This window comes from Hippichthys cyanospilos, chromosome 2, assembly GCF_059441005.1.
Source record: "Hippichthys cyanospilos isolate Australia breed blue-spotted pipefish chromosome 2, RoL_Hcya_1.0, whole genome shotgun sequence".
Taxonomy (NCBI): Eukaryota; Metazoa; Chordata; class Actinopteri; order Syngnathiformes; family Syngnathidae; genus Hippichthys; species Hippichthys cyanospilos.
In genome coordinates, this window is record NC_142370.1 from 4587508 (window position 1) to 4607351 (window position 19844).

General features: G+C 40.5%; 1 protein-coding gene across 2 annotated transcripts; it reads right to left on the reverse strand.

The window, feature by feature from the left end:
- Positions 1-1339: 1339 nt before the first annotated feature.
- On the reverse strand, positions 1340-19749 carry tubgcp3 (tubulin gamma complex component 3). 2 transcript variants are annotated; one of them, XR_015864882.1, is made up of 23 exons: positions 19582-19749; positions 18118-18225; positions 17591-17658; positions 14743-14820; positions 14435-14643; positions 12481-12659; positions 12256-12368; positions 10084-10209; positions 9918-9986; positions 8098-8230; positions 7848-8014; positions 7659-7769; positions 7452-7560; positions 5233-5422; positions 4947-5151; positions 4737-4872; positions 4565-4653; positions 4273-4404; positions 3112-3252; positions 2911-3027; positions 2734-2828; positions 2365-2654; positions 1340-2281 (listed from the first exon to the last, which is right to left on the reverse strand). XR_015864882.1 is itself a non-coding variant. In XM_088408592.1 (22 exons), the coding sequence occupies exons 1-22, from the start codon at positions 19655-19657 to the stop codon at positions 2588-2590; spliced, it is 2718 nt and encodes a 905-aa protein (XP_088264718.1). In that variant the 5' UTR covers positions 19658-19749; the 3' UTR covers positions 1340-2587. The 2 variants fall into 2 exon arrangements, 1 of the variants encoding a protein (XP_088264718.1); XM_088408592.1 differs by having other exon boundaries at positions 1340-2654.
- Between the last annotated feature and the right edge of the window lie 95 nt (positions 19750-19844).

Genomic DNA, 19844 nt, shown 5'->3' on the forward strand with positions numbered 1-19844 from the left:
ACAGTACGCTATGAAGAATAGGGAGGGACACTTCGATTTCGAGCCCCCCCAAGCATTTGAAAAATTGGTTGCCCCTTTTTACCCGAGTGCCTATGTTTCAGATGAAAAACTCAGACAGACTGAAGGAAATCAGTGAGATGGAGATACCCGGACTATAATTCCAAGAGACAAAATAATAATTAAAACAAAAAAAACAAAAAAAAAAAACAACAACAACTATATATTCTTGCCCAGCGAAGCAGGAATTGGTTATAACAGCAATCTGACATTTGCTCTAAAATAAATAAAAATACATTCAAAATACTTTCCAACATCGACGTGTCATTAACTGTGCAACTACATATTATATATATATATATATATATATATATATATATATATATATATATATATATATATATATACTGTATATATATACTGTATATATATACTGTATATATATATATATATATATATATAGAGAGAGAGAGAGAGTTGCACAGTTATCACATCGATGTTGACAGGTCTTTTGAATGTATTTATTTTTTTTAATTAAACCTAACCCATATAAAAGAAAAAGTTTGGCAACTATCGAACAGTTGGTTGCGTCAACTCTGTGTTTGGGAGTCAGCTCATCCATAAAGAGCAATAAGTCGGTTTGATGAGATTCTAAGACACACTCCTCCTACAGGAAATGTCATTAAATGTCAGCTATTGTCTTGAAGGCAGTTATTTTTAGGTGTAGATTAACAAGGTTACTCATAACGGAGAACATCTGCCATCTGGTACACCTGCTAGAAATTGTAATTCATACACATAATCATGGAAATATGAGAACAATTTGATTTTTTTTTTTTAAGAATGCACTTTATATGTTATTGCCACATATGACGTGTGTATTATTGCAGCCACAACTCAGTCTGCCAGAAATAGGCCAGCGGGTCATTATGAATTATTACTGTTTAGCATGATTTCTCACATACAATATGTGAAACGATGAGTATAAACCACAACTCCCTTTGGTGGCATTTTGAGTGGAGCGTTAGTAGGTAGCTATCCAACAGTTAAATTACAGTACATTCAAATAGAGTGGTACCTCTAATTACGAAAAAAAATCAGGTTACGAAACGCCTTGGTGTAAAAATATTGGCGAGTAACGAGAGAAAATTCAAGACACGAAAGGAGACATTGTCGGTGTTTGAGACACGAGACACCAGTGCTCGCTCCAACAAGACTGTAATGTAATATGTCACCATAACTCGTGATGTCTACCGTATTTGTTACAGTTAATGACGTATTTTTATAATTTATTAATATGCTGGCTTACCCACACACAACACAAGAGTTTTTTGCACGGATGTTTACTGTGGTCTTGGACTTCTCATCTTTACTCATTTCAGCCACACTTCCCACTTACATTTTTACAGAATAAACATAAAATTGACATTAGCTACGGCTAACATTGTACATATTCACATAAAAACACATGTGTAACCTACCACTTTGGGCTGTCGCGTCTGCCTTTCACATTGTTAGCACGTCGCTACTTTTACATGACATCACACAGGAAGCACTTCGCATGACCCCAAACTAAACTTAAGTAAATGTACACGCTCGAAATGATCCAAAAATACATATTATTACTCTTGTGGACTTGTAAATGGTTCCTGGATCACTGGAAATGTCAAATAAAAACATACAAATTAAATGGCCTAAAAAGTTGTCTCTCTCTCTCTGCACTCATCACCAACACACCAGCACCATCTCAAGGTAAACAAGAGAACTGCATTCATATTGTCAACTGCTACAATTAATATGATTAATTTAAAGGGTTTAGGAGCATTTTTTATTATTCTTTACATATTTCAATTATTATGTTCAAATGTAATTCTAATGTGTATGTTACTGTTCTTGATGCATTTTAATACGATTCATTTAAAGGTTTTAGGAGTGTTTTGGGCAGCTTGGAAGATTCATGTTACTTCTGGAACAAATTAATTTCGTAAGTAGGGGTACCACTGTGATGAGGATCAGGCTCCATCATTTGAGTCAGGTGTGCTATAACAAAGACACATTGAAGACAGGTAGAATACTTCATTTTCAATCCCAGCATAATTGTAGTTACTGATTGCATTGATATTTGGAGTCTGTCGCGATGATTCCACATCGTCTTTGTGTGACTCCTGCAACTCCATAATGATTGTGACAGTCTGTCCTGATTACTGAAGCGTTGACAATAAGCTCTGACCCACACGCTGCTATTCGGCACCACAGTGACAACTCGGTTTGTAGAAATGCACAACTGTAATGAAATTGATTGGATTTGTCTTAATAATTGCTTCAATAACAAAGTCAAAAAAACAAAAAGGCAAAAATAAAACATACATGCATATATATACACGTGTTGTGGCTTAAGACGTTAACTCATCAGTAAGGCTGCTTGATCGTTTTTGGAACGGACTCCCACTGAGTGTTCATCATTTGACTCCCACAAATGTCAGATTGCTGAGTGCAGACACCAGCGCTCCACCAAAGCTTGCCATATTTTGGAATGACGTGCTGGTTGTCTGGTCTGTGGCGTCATACAAAATGTTCCAGTCACTAGAGGTCAGATATTGGACATTCGTCGCCCCCTTGTGGCTCCTAGTGATGCTCGCAGCCTTGGTTCTCTGGCCCTGAGTACAAAACGGAGATGAGCGTTGCTGATTCCTCAGTGGGAAGAAGTGCCGCGTCCAGTTCAGTGCTTAGCCATACCTGTAGTGTTCATTGAAGTCAAGTCTGAAGCTGAGGAAACGAAGACTCTCATCTGAGCTGGTGGTTAGCAGCACCAAGAACTGCTGGACAATACTCTGACAAGAGCACACCAGAGACAATGACGCAGGGAGCGGACAAGGAGGTGGTGGCAATACGTAGGAAAGCCTGCTACAGTACCTGGTAAAAGTGTGTAAGGATGCGGAGCTGGGAGCACATCTTTGGTATGGTTTCCTGAAATTCCCGTATCCTACTCTTCTCCTCTGCCTCCTGTTCCGCTGTCACCCCCCACTGACCCTGAAATACACACAGACATGCGCATGCAGTTCCAGTTGAGTGCACCGTATAGCTTTTTGGTGGTTTCTCTCTTGGCCATCTCACCTCTTCCTCATTCTGCTGCTTCTTCTCCACAAACTGCAACTGGAGGGCCAGTTCCTCCAGCGCAGAGCGGTATAGGGAGTCCTGAGCATTCTGGAACTCGATGATTTGGTCAAAGATGGCCCTCAGTTGGTTCAAAAGAGACTTCAAAAAGCGGATGGAAATTAGGGGGGAATTACCGCAAGCATAGTGGTACTTCTACTTATGAAATTTGTTCTGGAAGTCATTTCCTAATGTGAATCTTTCATAAGTGGAGCGTTTTTTACATGGAAATAGCCTCATCCGTTACAAGCCCCCCAAAATGCTCCTAAACCCTTTAAATGAATATTTAATCATTTAGAAAAATGCATCAAAACAATAACAAATACATAGTAGCATTACATTAGTGCATACTAATCCAAATATACCACGGAAAGAATAATTAAAAAAAAAAAAAAAAAGAATGCAGTTTATGTGTTTGCCTTGAGATGGTGCTGGTGTGTTGGTGAAGAGTGCAGAGAGACACACCTTTTTAGGATGTTTAATTTGTACATTTTTATTTTACATTTCTAGTGATCCAGGAATCATTTACAAAGAGCAATAATCATTTATTAATTTATTTTATTTTGAGCAAGTACGTTTACTTTAGTTTAGTTAGTGCTTCTCGTGTGATGTCACTGCTAAAGAGCTAAAAACGTGCTAACTACACAAACGTCAGACGCGACAGCCTAAAGTGCTATGTTACATTTGTTTTTATGTAAATAAGTACAATGTTCGCAGTAGCTAATGTCAATGTGATGATCATTCTACAGTGTAAATTGGTGAGAAGTGCGGACGAAACAAGAAAGATGAAAAGAGGAAGACCACGGTAAATGCAATCAATGCAAAAAACTCTTGTCCCATTTGTGGGCAAGCTGGCATATTAATAAATGATAAAAATGAATCACAAACTAACAAATACGGTAGACATCACGGATTGTGATATTATCATTACATTACAGTAATGTTGGCGTAAACACTGGTGTCTTGTGTCTCATATGCCAACAATGCCACCTTTCTTATCTTGAATCTTCAGTTGTTAGTAGAGAATATATTTTTCCGCCGAGGCGTTTCATAAGTTGAATTTTTCATGATAAGGGCCATTCATAAGTAGAGGCACCACTGTATAAAAACTATTATTATTACCCTGCTATTGTTGTCCAACAAGCATCTAGAAATGATGGTGTCGAGGAACACTTCATGGGCAGCAATGATGTGATCTAGGTCCTGTGCTTGCTGTACTTTATTCCATAGCTCATCCCAGGAACACTCAAGCACCTATGAAGACATGAAAGAAGACTGAGAAGGAAAGCGTCTGCCCTCGTAATAGTCACACCTTGGTATCGTCCACAAGGGTCCATAGTCATGAACTAATCTCGACTTAAAATGCCTGTTTAATGACGTGACTGTTACAGCATCACTAATGGCCTGGCCTGACCTCGAAGGTGATGTAGTACTGCATTTGATGGATGAAGTGGACCATCTCGGACGCCAGGATGTGGCACTGATGCAGCACACCGGCCAGCTCTGTGAGGGAAGCCAGCACTAAAATACAATCATGTACAAGATGGGACTTGGGTCTTTTCAAAGGTTTCTGAGTCTTTACAAACCGGGCATAGTTTTGAGGAGCTTGGCATTACACATCTGTCCTTTCCAGATGTCAGTCAGTATGTATTCCATTCTCTTGGCCCTCCACAGAAAGTTAAAAACACGCAGGTAGTGTCCCATACATTCTCTGGTAAACACCTGTTGTACACACCTTTATGAACACAAAGCAGGACACCCGAACATGTTCCAAAAACTGTGTGTATATGTTTTACCGTCGCAATTGGTCCATCAACATGGTAGTCCAGACTGAAAACATCCCAACCAGTGTCACCAGGAGACACCTCTAGCAGTCGCACATCCAGACGCTTCAGAATCTCCATGTTGTCATACTGGGCATTGGTTGCTCTGACGGCAGTCTCCAAGATACCTGTCAGGTTGTGTTGGTACAAAGTGGTGGCCGGTCTCGCCAGCTCTGGTCTATAGAGAACAATGGCACTAAATGTCGACTCTCTTATTCAGATATGGCAAAAAGACAAATGAATGGCATGTGCTGCTTACTTGAGGAGATCCATTAGGTGTCTGATGAAGTCTCCTTGGCCCAGTAGCAGGTATCTCCTCATGGCCTGTAGGTGCTCTAGCAGCAGGTAGTTCCGGTTGAGGACATTCAACAGATATTTACTGGTGTCAAAGTAGGCGGCATCAATTTTCTCCTGGAATGCCCCCTCCAGGTCTGACAGCAGTTCCGCTGCTACAAGACAAAAATCAGGATTTTTTTAAACGCTTAGTAGGCCCGTTTCAACTGCACACATTCACACAAAGTATATACGCCAGTATAACCCAAGTATCTCAGTATAGCACTGATTTGGCTGAACCTGAGCGTAGACATTCAGCATTATTGTTCGACTGAGGAATGTATTAAGATTAGGGCTCAAACGAGTCTCTGAGTAATTCAAGTGCCTTGAATAAAATAATTGCTTGAGGCATTTTTTTCTTGCCCTGAAGATCGCATATGCACATCAAAAAATAATATTCGAAGCTATTGCATCACCAATTAGTGATGTGGCGTTCACAAATGAATTATTCCTTTTGAATGGGTCTTCATTGTACACGATGCCACCTGAGTCTTTGTAAAGAGACCTTCCGTAGAGCAGAAGTTCCCAACTGCCGGTCTGCTGCCCAGTACCGGTCTGTGGATCAACTGGTACCGGGCGTGTGAACCGCACCCAAAATAACGTTTTGAACTGACTTGGTTCAAGTTCTCTCATTTGTGCTTTGTTCGGCTTGATCTTTGTTTTTCTGTGCCGCATCTGGCCGCAGTTGATATTACATTTTGTAGTGAGGAAGGATGGCGTGACTTCAACTGAGGGCAGTCAATGTTGGTGAGACACCAGTTGTTCCGTCTCTCAGTGAAATCTGGCCCACAAGTGTTTGTAAATTGGACTTTTTTTTTGAAGAATGTTGTCATTTATGATAATATACCCACAATTAGTTTGTGAACCAATAACTTGTGACTGTGGCTAGCATGCTGGCTAATGTTAGTTCTTGTCTTCAGCATGTTATATAGTGCTGCCTTGTATGCATTTAGCTTGTTAGCATTTTTGTTGTGCCAGGTTTTTCCCTTTAGTGTATGTGCATGTGCAAAAGTTTTGCATAGATAAGTACTCATTTGCAACGAATTAACATGTTGTATTGAAATGAATAGCATTCGTAATTCAGTTAAATGATTGATTTAATCAATGTCATTTGTGTACATTTTTGTACATTTTGATGTGGCAGCTTCAAAAGTATTTTTGGATTAAAGCAAGCTGAGGGCTTCCATTAGTTTGTCGTTAATGGTGAGCTCATATTTTATGTGCACTTAATATTCGCCATTCGGATATGATGTAAATGTGATATGATATTAATTATGACATCATTAATGCGAGTGTTTAGTTTATGAGTAAAACAGTAACACTTTAAACTTAAATAAAATTTAAAAAACGCTAACGCGCTCACGCACGCAAAAGAGACAGTCTTCTGAATGACTTTTTTTAGTGAACAATCTGTGAATGAATGGCCCTCTCCCTCCTTCTCCCAAAACAACAAAACATTGTTCTGAAATTATGGTCAACCATTAAGGCAGTGCTTCTCAATTGGGGTGGGTGGGGGGGGGGGGGGGGTGGGGGGGGGGGGGGGGGGGTTGATTCAACGGGGAGCACAGATGATTCCAGGGAAAAGGCATTTTTGTCATGTGAAATGTAATTGCAATGAAATAAGAACTTTTTTTTTTTTAGTTTCAGACACTTTGATGCACTTTTTTTCTTTTTTAGACTAAGCTGTAACCTGTATAAATGCTGTAAAAAAATGTTGACAGTTGATGAAAGTTTATTTATATTGCAGTTTTCTTTTTTTAATGCTAAAAATGATACAGATTTATGTATACTTATAATACACAATTTGTACGAATAATAATCTTGTTTATAGCCAGCGTGTCCAGTATATTTGAGAAGCACTGAATTAAGGGCACCAAAAATTGGATGGTCGCAGGCCACAAAAGAACCAACCAGCCTGCAGCAGCTAAAGTTGTGCTTTCTGGAAATTCTTATGTTAGCGTTTGGTTCTCGGGAAAGGTCCGCAAATGTCAACACAGACGGTAAAAGCTGCAAATGCCACAGATGGGATCCTTTGTGTAGTGTGCCTCATTGATGGAGAAGGCAAGGACAGTGAGCGGGAAGAGCATCGATCCCTTATACCCACCGGAATGTATCAATAGAAACATATCAATAAAAAACTCCTACCATCTTTCGGTGCGTCTGTAGATTTGGAAGCTGATGTGATTTTGCCTGGTGGTGTTCTGTCATGACACACTTGGTGCAGGAAGTTGATGGATTTGCCAATTAGCAGCACCTGCAGTGGGTGTCAACAAGAAGCAGCTGATGACAAGACAATTGCCAGAGGAAAGTTTCTCTCTGTGTACAACCAAGGATTAAAACACTCGAGCACACCTTACGAGCCTGGTCCATGGTGATGAACGATGGGATCATTGACTTCCTGAGAGAGTACTTGTCATGCCACAGGCGATCAGTTTTCACATTTGGGTCCGATGCCACAAAGAACTACAAAGAAGGATAGACATTAAGCACTGTAAATTAATGCACGATGGATTCTCTTTTTCCAATTGCATGCGCATGCACCTCATGGTAAGTGTCTTCAAGCTCTCCATCGTAGATCCACCGATACAGGAAGTTGAGAATGGGGTGTGACACCAGGCTGAGGATGTGCTGCACCAACGCCCTCATCTGTGGGTCTCCGGTTTTCCCATAGGCGTGAACAGCTGAGGCCAGCTCCCCACCTTTCCGGCCTGTCATCGAAACAACGATAGTTCATGTAGCAAGATTCATTCAGGACCGACCGATTTATATCACAATCCAAACGCCAAAGTACCTTGACAGAAATCGACGAGGGCGGCAAGCGTTTTGAGTCGGACTTTGGGGTCGTACATCCAAACCAGGAGTCTTCTGAGGGTCAGATTTGTGTCTGTGCACATGTTCACACCCTGGTCATCTTCTACCTGCATCTACAATGTACATGCATGGACATCAGACACACAAAGTGGGGAAAATCAAAGGGTTGATCGGGCAACACGGCAGCGAATCCCCAACATGGCGGCGCATCCATAACGTGACGCTTGGTGTCTTTTCGGAGTTTACATGCTAGCAGGTAATTCCTACTATTTCAGATCTGCTCTGTAGCAAAGCTGGCCTTTTCCATTATACATGCGTTGGGAGTGTTTGGACATTGCATTGCAAATTACAACCATTTTATCAGCAAGCTGCTGGAGAACCTATTTCTCTCGATTGGCATGGGAAGGCCTGGGGAAGTGATAAATTAACGTATTACTTTGGGGCATTTTTTCTTTGTGGTTGTGTTTCTTAAACTGATGTGTGTGGAATTAAATATACTATTGCCTTAGTGGTGAAGTAAAGGGCTCATGAGGTATTTTGGAATCTGCATTAGAGCTTTAGTTACCGTAATTCTCAGAGTACAAGTCGAGTTTTTTTCCCTCATTTTCAACCCCCAGATTAGGGGGGTCGATTTATAACCGCATAACTCAAAAGGGACCATTTTCCCCACATATCTGTGGTTGAATATCATTAATTTGAATGTGAAATAGGTAATATCATGTCATTTATAAGGCTTAAAATGATTTTATGTACTTCTAATTTGATACACAGTAAAAATCCTCTACAACGAAACCTGCACGTGCAAAAAAAATCCATGCATTGAAGCCCTCTTTCTTACTTCCTCATATAAGGAAAAATCCCCCTGTTGCATAATACAAAATGTTTGTTTCTGCATTTTCGTTGCACTGAAATTCTCTACAGCAAAAACAAGCCTGCAGCTGTATACTTGGAGCAGCTTTCCCCCACAAACAGACGATATTCTCCGATACTATAGGTGGCAGTAATTTGACTCTACAGCAAACAAACAAACAAAAAAAAACATGACTCGATAAAAGAGGTAGAGAATTCCAGTCAATTCAAACGATCTGAACAGACTCCTCATTTCTCCCCAATGTGGTGCTCTCCAGTTGTTGTTGAAGGTATTTAGATCACGGTATTCCTTTTCAGACGAATCATGAAGCTGTTTTTGCCGGCGAACTTCCATGAGCAATAGTTCGACCGCAATGTCCGCAACACTTGAAGACAGGATAAAGGTAAAATACAAGAAAGATGGAGTAAGCGAAGTCAAAGACATTATGCAAGAAATTGATGTACTGTAAGTATGAAAATGAATGCTCAGTGTAGATTTGGTCATTTCTTTCCTTTTTAATTTTTTTTTTGAATGTTGGATGGTTTTGTTTTTAACTTCAGTCAGATTGTAGATTGCACAACATGGTTTTTATGTTAACGTCAGAGACATCGATTTGCTTGAGTGAAAAGTACCCTGTTGTGAAAAATTTCTGGCTGTAAATATGATTTAGTTGTAGAGGGGTTCTACAGTAGTATGCATTCGTTTTAGAGCATTTGCACAGAACATCGTCAGATGCACTTTCGTCAAGCATCGCTTAATTGCCTCTTTGTTGTCAACAACGAGGGTGTGTGGATAATTTTCTGGGGCGGGCTTTGACACATCACGAAAAGGAAAAGACGGACTGACTGTCTCGTTTCCGATGCGTCAAAATGCTCGAAATCGGCTGGCACTCTAGGAGTTGCCTTTTCAGATAACGCTTGGCACAAAGAGTTCAGAATCTCCTTTCAGACCTGAGAGTGAAGGACGGACAGGAGTCTGTAGTATTCCTTCAGCTCCTGATGGAGCGATGCACAGAAGCTCTGGGACAGAGGAGAAAAGGAGTTTGACAAATTGCGTTGGTGTATGGATTCAATCAATGTCAACTGCAAATAAACTATTAGCGTCACAAAAACACACCTGCCCAACTAGACCAAATGCCCGGTCTAGGCTCCTGGCATCTGTGTACTTGCGGACTTTATTGTGGAGCCAGCCAAGCTCTGCCAGTCTACTGCTGGTATCCCTCAGGGATTTGCTCACCAATACCTGGTGAGGTAAGACATAGAGAGACAGAAAACAATGACACAAAATGGCAAATCCTTAATATTTTTACTTGAACGGCAAGGAAACCAGACGAGAAATTGACGGACGAGATCAATGTGGCTTTTTGCCAAAGAGCTCCATATTGATCTGTTGAAGCGTTACGATCAACCCAGATTTGGATGGAAAATCATCTGCTGGATGGTGTGGCTATTAAGTGTTGCAAACTGTCAACATTCGTTCCAGAATCTGTAATAGAGATACAATTTAGCAGGGACGCCCTCCAGGGTTATACATGAACAGGTGCCCAGGAATCAGGGGCCACAAAATAACTGCCGATGTCCACTAACGGTGGCCCAACAGGGCTAGTACACATTTCTTATAAAAAGTACAATGAAAGTCATTTGTTCCTGCTTAAAAAAAAGAAAAAAAGATATTCATTGGCATATACTTGAGAATTTTATCCACTTAAATTGATCATCTGTCATTCATTTTGACTGCACTACAAAAACTTTAATTGCACCAGGCCCAAAATATGTCAAATTAAAAATATTCATTATAGTATGAAAAAAAACAACCAAATACAGTACACAAGTAATATTTATAATGCCCTTTAAACATGCTTAACATAATCATTAAAACTTATCATATTAGGTATAGGGCGAGAAAAAAATGTAACGAGACCTCTTATAAGAATGAGTCCACCAGAACGAAATGATATTTTTGCAGAATTTGTCCTATAAAATTATGCCGCACAATTTTCCAGTTTTAAATTTTTTTTGTTTTGTTTTACTAAGCTGATAGCAACAAAGTTAACAATATAAGCGTGCAAATGTAAATATAAAAGAAGAGCCGAGTTCAATTCCCAAGTTTTGCTGAGATCTTTCCTAATATTGAATAGTGAAACAAAATGCATACCGCTCCTGTTAGTTGCGGTGTGTGGCCTTTTTTTATTTTTTTTTTTTTGCAGTGCTGACCAAACAATTTTATCTTGTCTGCCAATATTTTACCAGCCTTCAATTGGAAAATGAAACAATCGCCACAGGGGATTTGATTTGAAAGTAAAATTTCTCCTGGAGGGCTGCACATATTGTGTGTGTGTGTGTTTTAACTTAATTAAATATTTGTTTTTATTTTGCTGGTTGAAAAAGAAATACAAACACAAAATATCAAATAACACATTTCCGGTTATTTATGAGTGACCAATTTTTGTTATGTTTTTGACATGTTTTCTTTTTTTAGTTAAATATATACTGAGATATTAGATAACTCCCAACGCATCTTGATCAAGACAAAGTGACATCAGAACCACAGGGCACACATTTGAATCAGCTTGGTTCCAAAGTAGTATGTAGGAACGACAACTGTCAAACTGTCAGCATTAAAGACTGCAGAGTAATTTAACTGCCTTTTCAAAGGCAGTTAATCCGACTGCTTTCGGCAGCCAATAAGAGCACTCGAGCACTGTCATCTAGCCACTAATTTATGCTGGAGGCTGCACTAAACGAGCATCAGGCACCGTAAAATTAAATGCCGGCGTTATTAAATTGTTTTTTAGCACGCTGAATTAGCGATTAAATGTGATTTCAGGTAAAGGTTGTCACATTTGTATCGAGTCGCGACTCGTGACCCTCGTGCTGCAACAGGTTGTAAGATATAAAGCTAACCGCTGTCACAACTCGCTTCAAAATACAAGCACTGGTTCTGTCGTGTGTGGTCGTGTATTTTGAAATCTCATCAAAATAGCTGGTGTGTTTTAATGTCAGAACAGTAACACACAGTGCAGTCTTGTGTAATCCATTGACCAAAAAACAGTCAAAAGTAAAAGGATCTTGTGCACCCACCAGAAATCTCGTGGCATCCTAATCTTGCCAGATCTTGTCGCATGAGATCTCGTCCCATTCCCTATTCTATATCATAAATATGGAGGACTGTAGTAGGTTGAGGCAGAAGCATCACAACATACAGTAAGTAGCTCGTGGTGGCCGGACCCGTCAAGGATTAATGTTAGCTTCATGGTATATGTGTATCCTCTTTGAAAGTGTAAGATACCTTGCTGTCTATTCTGTAACAATTATCTTGGGTGTTCATCTTGATGAACTTGCCATCGATCCCCTGGAATACGTAGAGAATGTCCCGCACGAGTGCTGCCTCGTTCACCTCGCCTATAGCAGCCAAAGAATGACCCAAAAAATAAGATTTACATTTGGGTTGCTGTTCATTGTGTCAACTCGAGATGTCAAAAAGAGTGTCAAACAGTATAATATGTGAACCCACCGGCTGCATCGCCATCCTGCCTTGAGCGGACTGCTCTGGTGCTGGGATGTGAAGGACCGAGGGGCGGTCGAATGGCAGCAGGACCAAGAACTGATGGGGGAGAGGCGCTTGCAGGATGAGCCCAGGCCAGTCGAGACATCAGCGGAGGTGCAACTCCCGCCATAGACTGAGCGGGTTGCCTAAAACACGCGATACAATATTTGCCATAAGTATTTCTTTTTGATAACTTGAACTACAGATTTGGTAAGTCTGTATGACAAAATTAATTTAGATAAACATTAAGAAAAAAAAAGCGGACCGAGGCAAACACCAAAAACATGCATGGCAAGTGTATTGGACACTCTAAATGGTCCTTAGGCCTTATTGGGTGTGTGAATGGTTTTTTGTCTCTGTGAGCCCTGCAATTGGCTGGCAACCAGTTCAGGGTGTCTTCCGCCTACTGCCCAAAGACAGCTGGGATAGGTATCAGCAAGCCAGTGACCCTTGTGAGGATAAGCGGCTATAGAAAATGGATGCATGGATCTTCTGGTCCCAGACTAGCAATAAAGTAAATCTTTGTTTGATCTTTATTAAAGCAGGTGAAAAATGGAAAAATTACTTTTAATAGCACGAAACAGCTGACTTCCCTCTCCCACTTTGTCCAGCTCCTCTGGGGATATGCCCGGGAGTTCTCAGACCAGCCAAGAACCATATTCTCTTCACCATGTTCTGGGTCGTCCCCTGTAACGTCTGGAACATCTCACCAGGGAGTCACCCTAACCAAATGCCCGAGCCACTTTAGCTAGCTCCTCTCAACGTGGAGGATCAGCGGTTTGACTCCAAGCGCCTCCCAGATGATGAGCTTCTCACCCTATCGCAAAGGGAGAGCCCGAACACCCTGAGGAGGAAACTCGTTTTGGGTGTTTGTAGCCGCGATCTCATTCAAGTAAATAGAGAGTTTCGCCTTTGGGCTGCTCCTTCTTCAACTTAACAGACTTGATACAGAGTCCGCATCACATCACAGCATACGCTCCACGATTCATTTGTCAATCTGCCACTCCATTCTGCGGTCACTCGTGAACAAGACCCTAAGATACTTGAACTGCTCCACTTGGGAAAGGATCTCATCCCCAAGCATGAGAGGAAACTCTACCCTTTTCCGAGACGAGACCATGGTCTCAGATTTAGAGGTGCTGATCTTCATTCCTTCTGCTTGACATTCAGCTGCAAACAGCTCTAATGAGAGTTGGAGATCAAGCCCTGAAAAAGCCAACAGCAGCACATTATACACAAAAAAACAGATGCAATGCTGAGACCTCCAACGTGCGCCCCCTGTTAATTACCTGTACATAAAGTAATGAACAGCATTGTGGCAAAAAGGCAGCTTGGGCGGCATCCAACGGTCATGTGAAATGAATCGTTACTGCTGGCAATGCGGACTAAACTTTAACAACAATGGTAGAGGGACTGTATTAACAGGTTCGGTACCCTACAGTCCCGAAGCACCTCCCACAGAGCTCCCCAGGGAACACTGTTGAACACCTTCTCCAAGTCCACAAAGCACATGTGGACTGGTTAGGCTAACAGGCATGCACCCTCGACCACTACCCCAGTCTGCAGTCTGGAGTAATTGTCCCCAATGTCCACACAATGTTGCAGGGACGGTGTCAACCAGGAAAGCCCAATCCGAACCCTTTCCATATTTTGGCCAACTTCATCCACTGCTGGGGCCTTGCCACAAGGAGCTTTTTTTACCACCTCTGTGACAACAAGCTCACCAATGGGAGAGCCCACTTCAGAATTTTCAAACTCTGCTTCCTCAGAGGAATATGTGTCGGGGGAATTGAGGAGATCCTTGAAGTATTCTCTCCATCGGCTCACAACGGCCCGAGTTAATAGTAAGGATTTAATGCATGTGTGCGGGAAAAATATCAGTGATGCATTTAATTTTTTGGTCTATCTACACAAGTCTCACCCTGTCAAAAGTGACTGTGATGTTGGCGTCGGTCCGTTAAGTGTGTACGCTCCGAGACTTGAGATCCCACTGGTACCCATGCTGGCTGCCAAACCGCTGCTCCTCTCCCCATAGCTCAGAGCCAGACTCTGGGGTCGGGCGCAGTAGAACGGAGTAGAGTGGGCATCTCGAGGGAGGGCCTGGGCAAACAGAGCCCCAAAATTTCCAACCTGGAAGGGCAGACAATATTGTTATAGTTGGACTATAGTATATAGTATAGGAATGGAATCAACAATCATCACAAAAGTCAGAAATAAATCTACTCAGACCCGACTTGAGGGCTTGCGGGGATCTTCTGAAAGGCTGAGAAGCAAGTAGAGAATAGACCAGCGATGCTTCAGAACACCCTGTAAAAGAATACAAAAAAAATGAACAAACCTTGAAAGTTATATATTATAATATCAGTATCATATCAGACATAATGCACATGGAACATTATTTGTGAGATACAGTAGGTACTATGAGCAATAGAATGTCATACTTTAGCAATTCATAGGGCAGCAACTAACAAGTAGTAAAAATAATTGATTTACTGTCAATTATTCTGTCAATGAATCAGATTAAAAATATCGTATTTTCTGGACTATAAGGCGCACAAGTATATAAACTGCAGCAGCAAAAAATGAGCAGAAAAACATCTTTTGCCACGGATAAGCCACTATAAATCGCAGGTATATGGTGGTAATATGAAACTCACATTTTCTTTATGTTTTTTTTCATTGTCTACCAACTGCAACATCCCCTCTTTAACAGACTGAAAATGCCAGCATATTTAGGTAGAACATTATATTTATAGAAAATGGATGGATGGATATTACCAACAGAATACTGCAGTTAAATAGCAGTTCAAACTCGAAATCAATACTTTGATAGTATTCTGTCTCCCATTGTTTAATTGATAGATTATTTTAGTGAACATTGCACACACTGCAAATAAACAATATATACAATAAATACAATCATATATACTGTATACCCTATATCAAATTTACACGTCACAAACTTTTATACAAGATCTTATTCAATGTAGACGTTTTTGAAAAATATTTGAATATTATATTTTAAAACTCTTTATGAGCACAGCCATTGATTCACATCTTTTCAGTTCTATTTCATAGTTGTTCCATAAACTGACTCCTTGAACACACATTTGCTTGACTGGTGTGAAAAACCAGCGGATAAGGTGCACTGTTCTCACTATAAGCCGCAGGGCTCAAATCATGATGAAAAAAGTTCTGGCTAACAGTCCGAAAAATACGGTAGATCTTTTCAGTTTCATTCCTTTATTCAACCTCAGGACAAACAGTACAGTCGAAATGCTCAGAATTCAGTTACTGGTAGAGATGGTAGGGATGTACCGAAATGAAACATTTGGCTGAAATTGAAAACCCAAAGTGAGAAATGCTTGGCCTAAAAACCGAAACACAGAGGAATAAAAAATACTTTGCACTCAGCAGCCAGTCGAGTTTGGGAACAGACTTGTCGCATCAATAGTCGCATACTGCACAGGTTTATAAATAATGGATGAAATGAAACTGCATACTATGGCTCAGAATTTTATTTTTATTCAGTGTTTTAAGGTCTGTTTATAGGGGACTCATTTTATTGTGGAAGACAAAAGATTAGTTATGTGAATAGGTATTGTAAAAATAAATGTCTAGATCAGGGGTCTGCAACCTGCAGCTCCGTGAAACAACCGCAGCATGTGAAACATAAAAAATGTTTATAGATATTAAAAATTGGTATCAAAATAGTATAGTGAGTGCTACTTATATATAATATACATGTATTCAATTAAATAACATCATAAATTAAACATATATAAAGGATTTATTTACCTTTGAGTGTTGTGAGAGCTTGTTACGGCCATATTCCCTAATAAGGGTAGCCTGGGCTAGGCCACCCGTCAAAGTTCTAATTTCACGTTTGTTTCAATGCTACGATATACCATCAGAACCCAACCTCATGGTGTCGTCAGTGAATAATTGTGAGGGTAGGAGATGTTGTTTTCGCTAACTTTTCTGATGAGTGTTTGGGAGTTACCACTGTCATTGGCGACATATAACTGCTGCTCTGTCAAGAATGAGTGGGTGACACAATTCCACACTCTTTCTTTCATTATCAACCCAGTTCAATCTCCAAACAAGACACCACACATTCCTACTTTCCATTCAGTTTAATATAAGTAGCATGACAGAGGGGGCCCATTCAGTTGTTCGACTGTAGATTGAAGCATACACTGACACAAATATGTTTGGTTATTCACAAGCCGAGCCGTGATTGACTGCTACCTGAGCCCTGAGTAACTGTGATGTCATTTTCAGTTAACAGCGAGTGAATGTGTTTTTTTTTTCTTTTCTGTTTTAGACTAAGCAGTAACCCGTATAAACGCTGTAAAAAATCATTAACAGTTGTTGAAAGTTTATTTATAAGTTTTTTTTCTTGTGTTAATGTAGGAAAGGATGAAGGTTTAGGTATACCTTTACGCTTTTTATAGATAGATCTTATTTATAGTCAGCGCGTCGGGTGTGGGGGGGCAAAAAGTTTTCTCTTTCCTACCGGGGGGTTTGGCAAAATTTAACTGAGAAGCATTGCTTCAACCCTTTACTGGGAACAGCGGACGCTTTCGACCAATAGTCCAAACAGGCAAAAATGGCCTTTATTAGGCACATGTTTTTCTATTTTTAAATTCTTCACAGGCAAGAATTTTCAGGATTTTAGAGAAACTTAGGGGTAGGGGCAAAAACTGCCTTTATTAGACACATGTTTTTCTATTTTTAAGTTCTAAACAGGCAAGATTTTTCTGGATTTTCGAGAAATTTAGGGGTACGTTAGAATTTAAGCAATGGCTGTTATGGCGCTTTTGGACGTTTTGCCTGCTGGCCCAAAGCGGCCACTGTGCCCAGGAAAGGGTCAATGTGACTGGAACACGGCTGTAATAGGACATGCACAAAGCACGACGTCAAACAACACACACTAAAAACTAATGTTATGTGGCACAGTGTTTACGGGGGTAAATATAGCCCCGCGCTTGGAGGTTCATCTTATCATTTCATACTGACAGTGGAGCTTGGGGATTTAAAACTTATGTGAATATGACATTCGACAGTTACCAACCTGTGTCTGTAGTTTTCTATGCAGCTCTGAAAAGAAAGCAGCATCTGCCTCTCGCCGTTGCTTCAGCACTGTACAGTATAGGAGAACAAGTTAAGAACTAAGGGGTAAACATGCCGCATGGGTGAAAACTGCTTGTTCCACTTTATTTACGAATCTGCTCAAACAGCATATTGTAAAATGCCAGTGACGACATGCAACATAAAATTACCTTGAAGCCTGCCATACAATCTCTGTTCAATAAACCTGTCGTACTGTAAATGGAGCACTATTTTTACAAGAGAGGTTTGATTGATTGTTTCTCAACTAATGGTGCAACATGGATGGGTCGTCTGGGAATTTGCTATTCAAGTGTTTCAGCATTTTCTTTAGAGTGCAAAAAAAAAAAAAAAAACACTTTAGGGCACTGAAAAGCATGTCTAAAAAGCACTTGACAATGCTAGTGCCTGGACAGTGAAGCTAAAATGAGTCATGATGCTGTGTCGTGAACTTGTGATTGGCAGACAGTTTTATGTGAAACTTCGACTTACATTCTTTCTTGATCTTCTCTGTCACCAGGAATTCATCCCGTTCAATAGTGGGAGCATAGTTACTGCCAATGACTCGAACTGCGTACTGGAACTGTTGTGCAACCTCAGCTGGCCAGAGAAATAAAGCACAGAAAACACTTCACATTCAGGTCACATTGTTTGTTCCTAACAAAGTTACATATGAAAAGTGCTGTTATTTGATGTTTAAATTTCATTGGAACTTTTGGGTTGTTTTTTCTCTTGATCATGCAATTAATTTCTACTACTAATTTCTACTACTAATTTTCTACTTGCCGGCACACAACATATTTAGTGGCTTGGGGCTGGCCAAATTTAAGGGTGTCCGTACTAGGGCTGGGCAATAAATCAAATATTTGAAATTGAGGAGGCTCGTTGGAGCAGTGGTTAGCATGTCTCCCTCACAGTTCAGGGACTCGAAAATCCACCTCCCTCCGGCCTTCCTGTGTGGCATTTGCATGTTCTTCCTGAGCCTGCCTGGGTTCTCTCCGGGCACTTGGGCTTCCTCCCACATTCCAAAAACATGCACGGCTGGTGAATTGAACATACTACATTTTTCTTCATGTGATTGGGTGCGTGAATGGTGTGCCACATGAATGGAAAATGTAGTATGTTCAATTCACCTGCCATGCATGTTTTTGGAACGTGGCTGGCAACCAGTTGACGATGTCCACCGCTTACTCCCTATAGACAGGCACCAGCTGGCCTGCGACCCTAATGAGGATAAGCGGCTACAGAAAATGGATGGATGGAAGAATATTTTGAATTTGGCTGCAATGTGCAATTGGGGTTTTGTAAAAATGGTAGACCCTAACCTTACAAGACATGTTTTCAATAGTTACAAACGAAAGTACTTAATTGTTGCATTCACGCAAGTTATGCACAAGCTATGAAGGATTTCTTTGCACAAGCTTTGGATGTTAAGTTTGCATGTAAACTGACGTAAAATCTGTCTACATTATAGTTTGGTTATTTTACACAAATAAAACTGTATTTAATTACTTTAATTACAATACAATTCATAAAGAATGATTGAGGAAAATGGGGATTTATTTATTTATATATTTTTTGCCATATAGCCCAGCTCGAGTCCCTACTAATAAAACAAACGGCAATCCGGCAACTTTACATAGCACAGCCCCGTTGGCTAGCAGGCAAAATTGCACTTTAAAATAAGGTTGTGTGTGGTGATAGAAACATCCCATCAGGTCTGTACAAAAAATAACATCGAAATAATAACTTATCTCTCTGCGCATCCCCAGAGCACATTCCCATCATCAAGCACACTGAGGACACCCAACGTACGAATAGAATTTTGCTTGAATGTGTGTCGTGTGGCAAGACAGCGACATGAGTATGTACAAATAAACATTTGCATTATTTGGGAATACTGGCGATGCTGTGGCAGCCATACATTTGAATGAATTCAAAGTTGTGCTGATGTACCTTCGCTTTTCCCGGTAATTCTGCAGCAGAGGCTCTGTAGAAGCACGTTGGGTGATTTCTGATCTAAGGTCGCCATTCTAGACGAGCCAAACGCTGCGTGCAGTGTAAACTGATAAAAATTGTCACAATGTATAACGCAGAATCGTTTTCAACCTCCCATTTCTAGCAACGCCATTTTGCTAGTAATAAGTCAAGCTTCCGTGAAGAAGAAAAAAATGGCAAAAGCTGTAGCAGTGAGAGCTTCAAAGTAAGATAAGTTCATA

What these genes read in the sequence shown, in the direction of transcription:
- tubgcp3 (XM_088408592.1), bottom strand. Translation starts at nt 19,657, where the DNA reads ATGGCGACCTTAGATCAGAAATCACCCAACGTGCTTCTACAGAGCCTC. An exon ending in GCAGGATGGCGATGCAGCCG is followed by an intron (nt 12,369 to 12,480) that starts GTGGGTTCACAT and finishes TGGCTGCTATAG; the next exon opens with GCGAGGTGAACGAGGCAGCA. An exon ending in TCCTTACACACTTTTACCAG is followed by an intron (nt 2,829 to 2,910) that starts GTACTGTAGCAG and finishes TGCTCTTGTCAG; the next exon opens with AGTATTGTCCAGCAGTTCTT.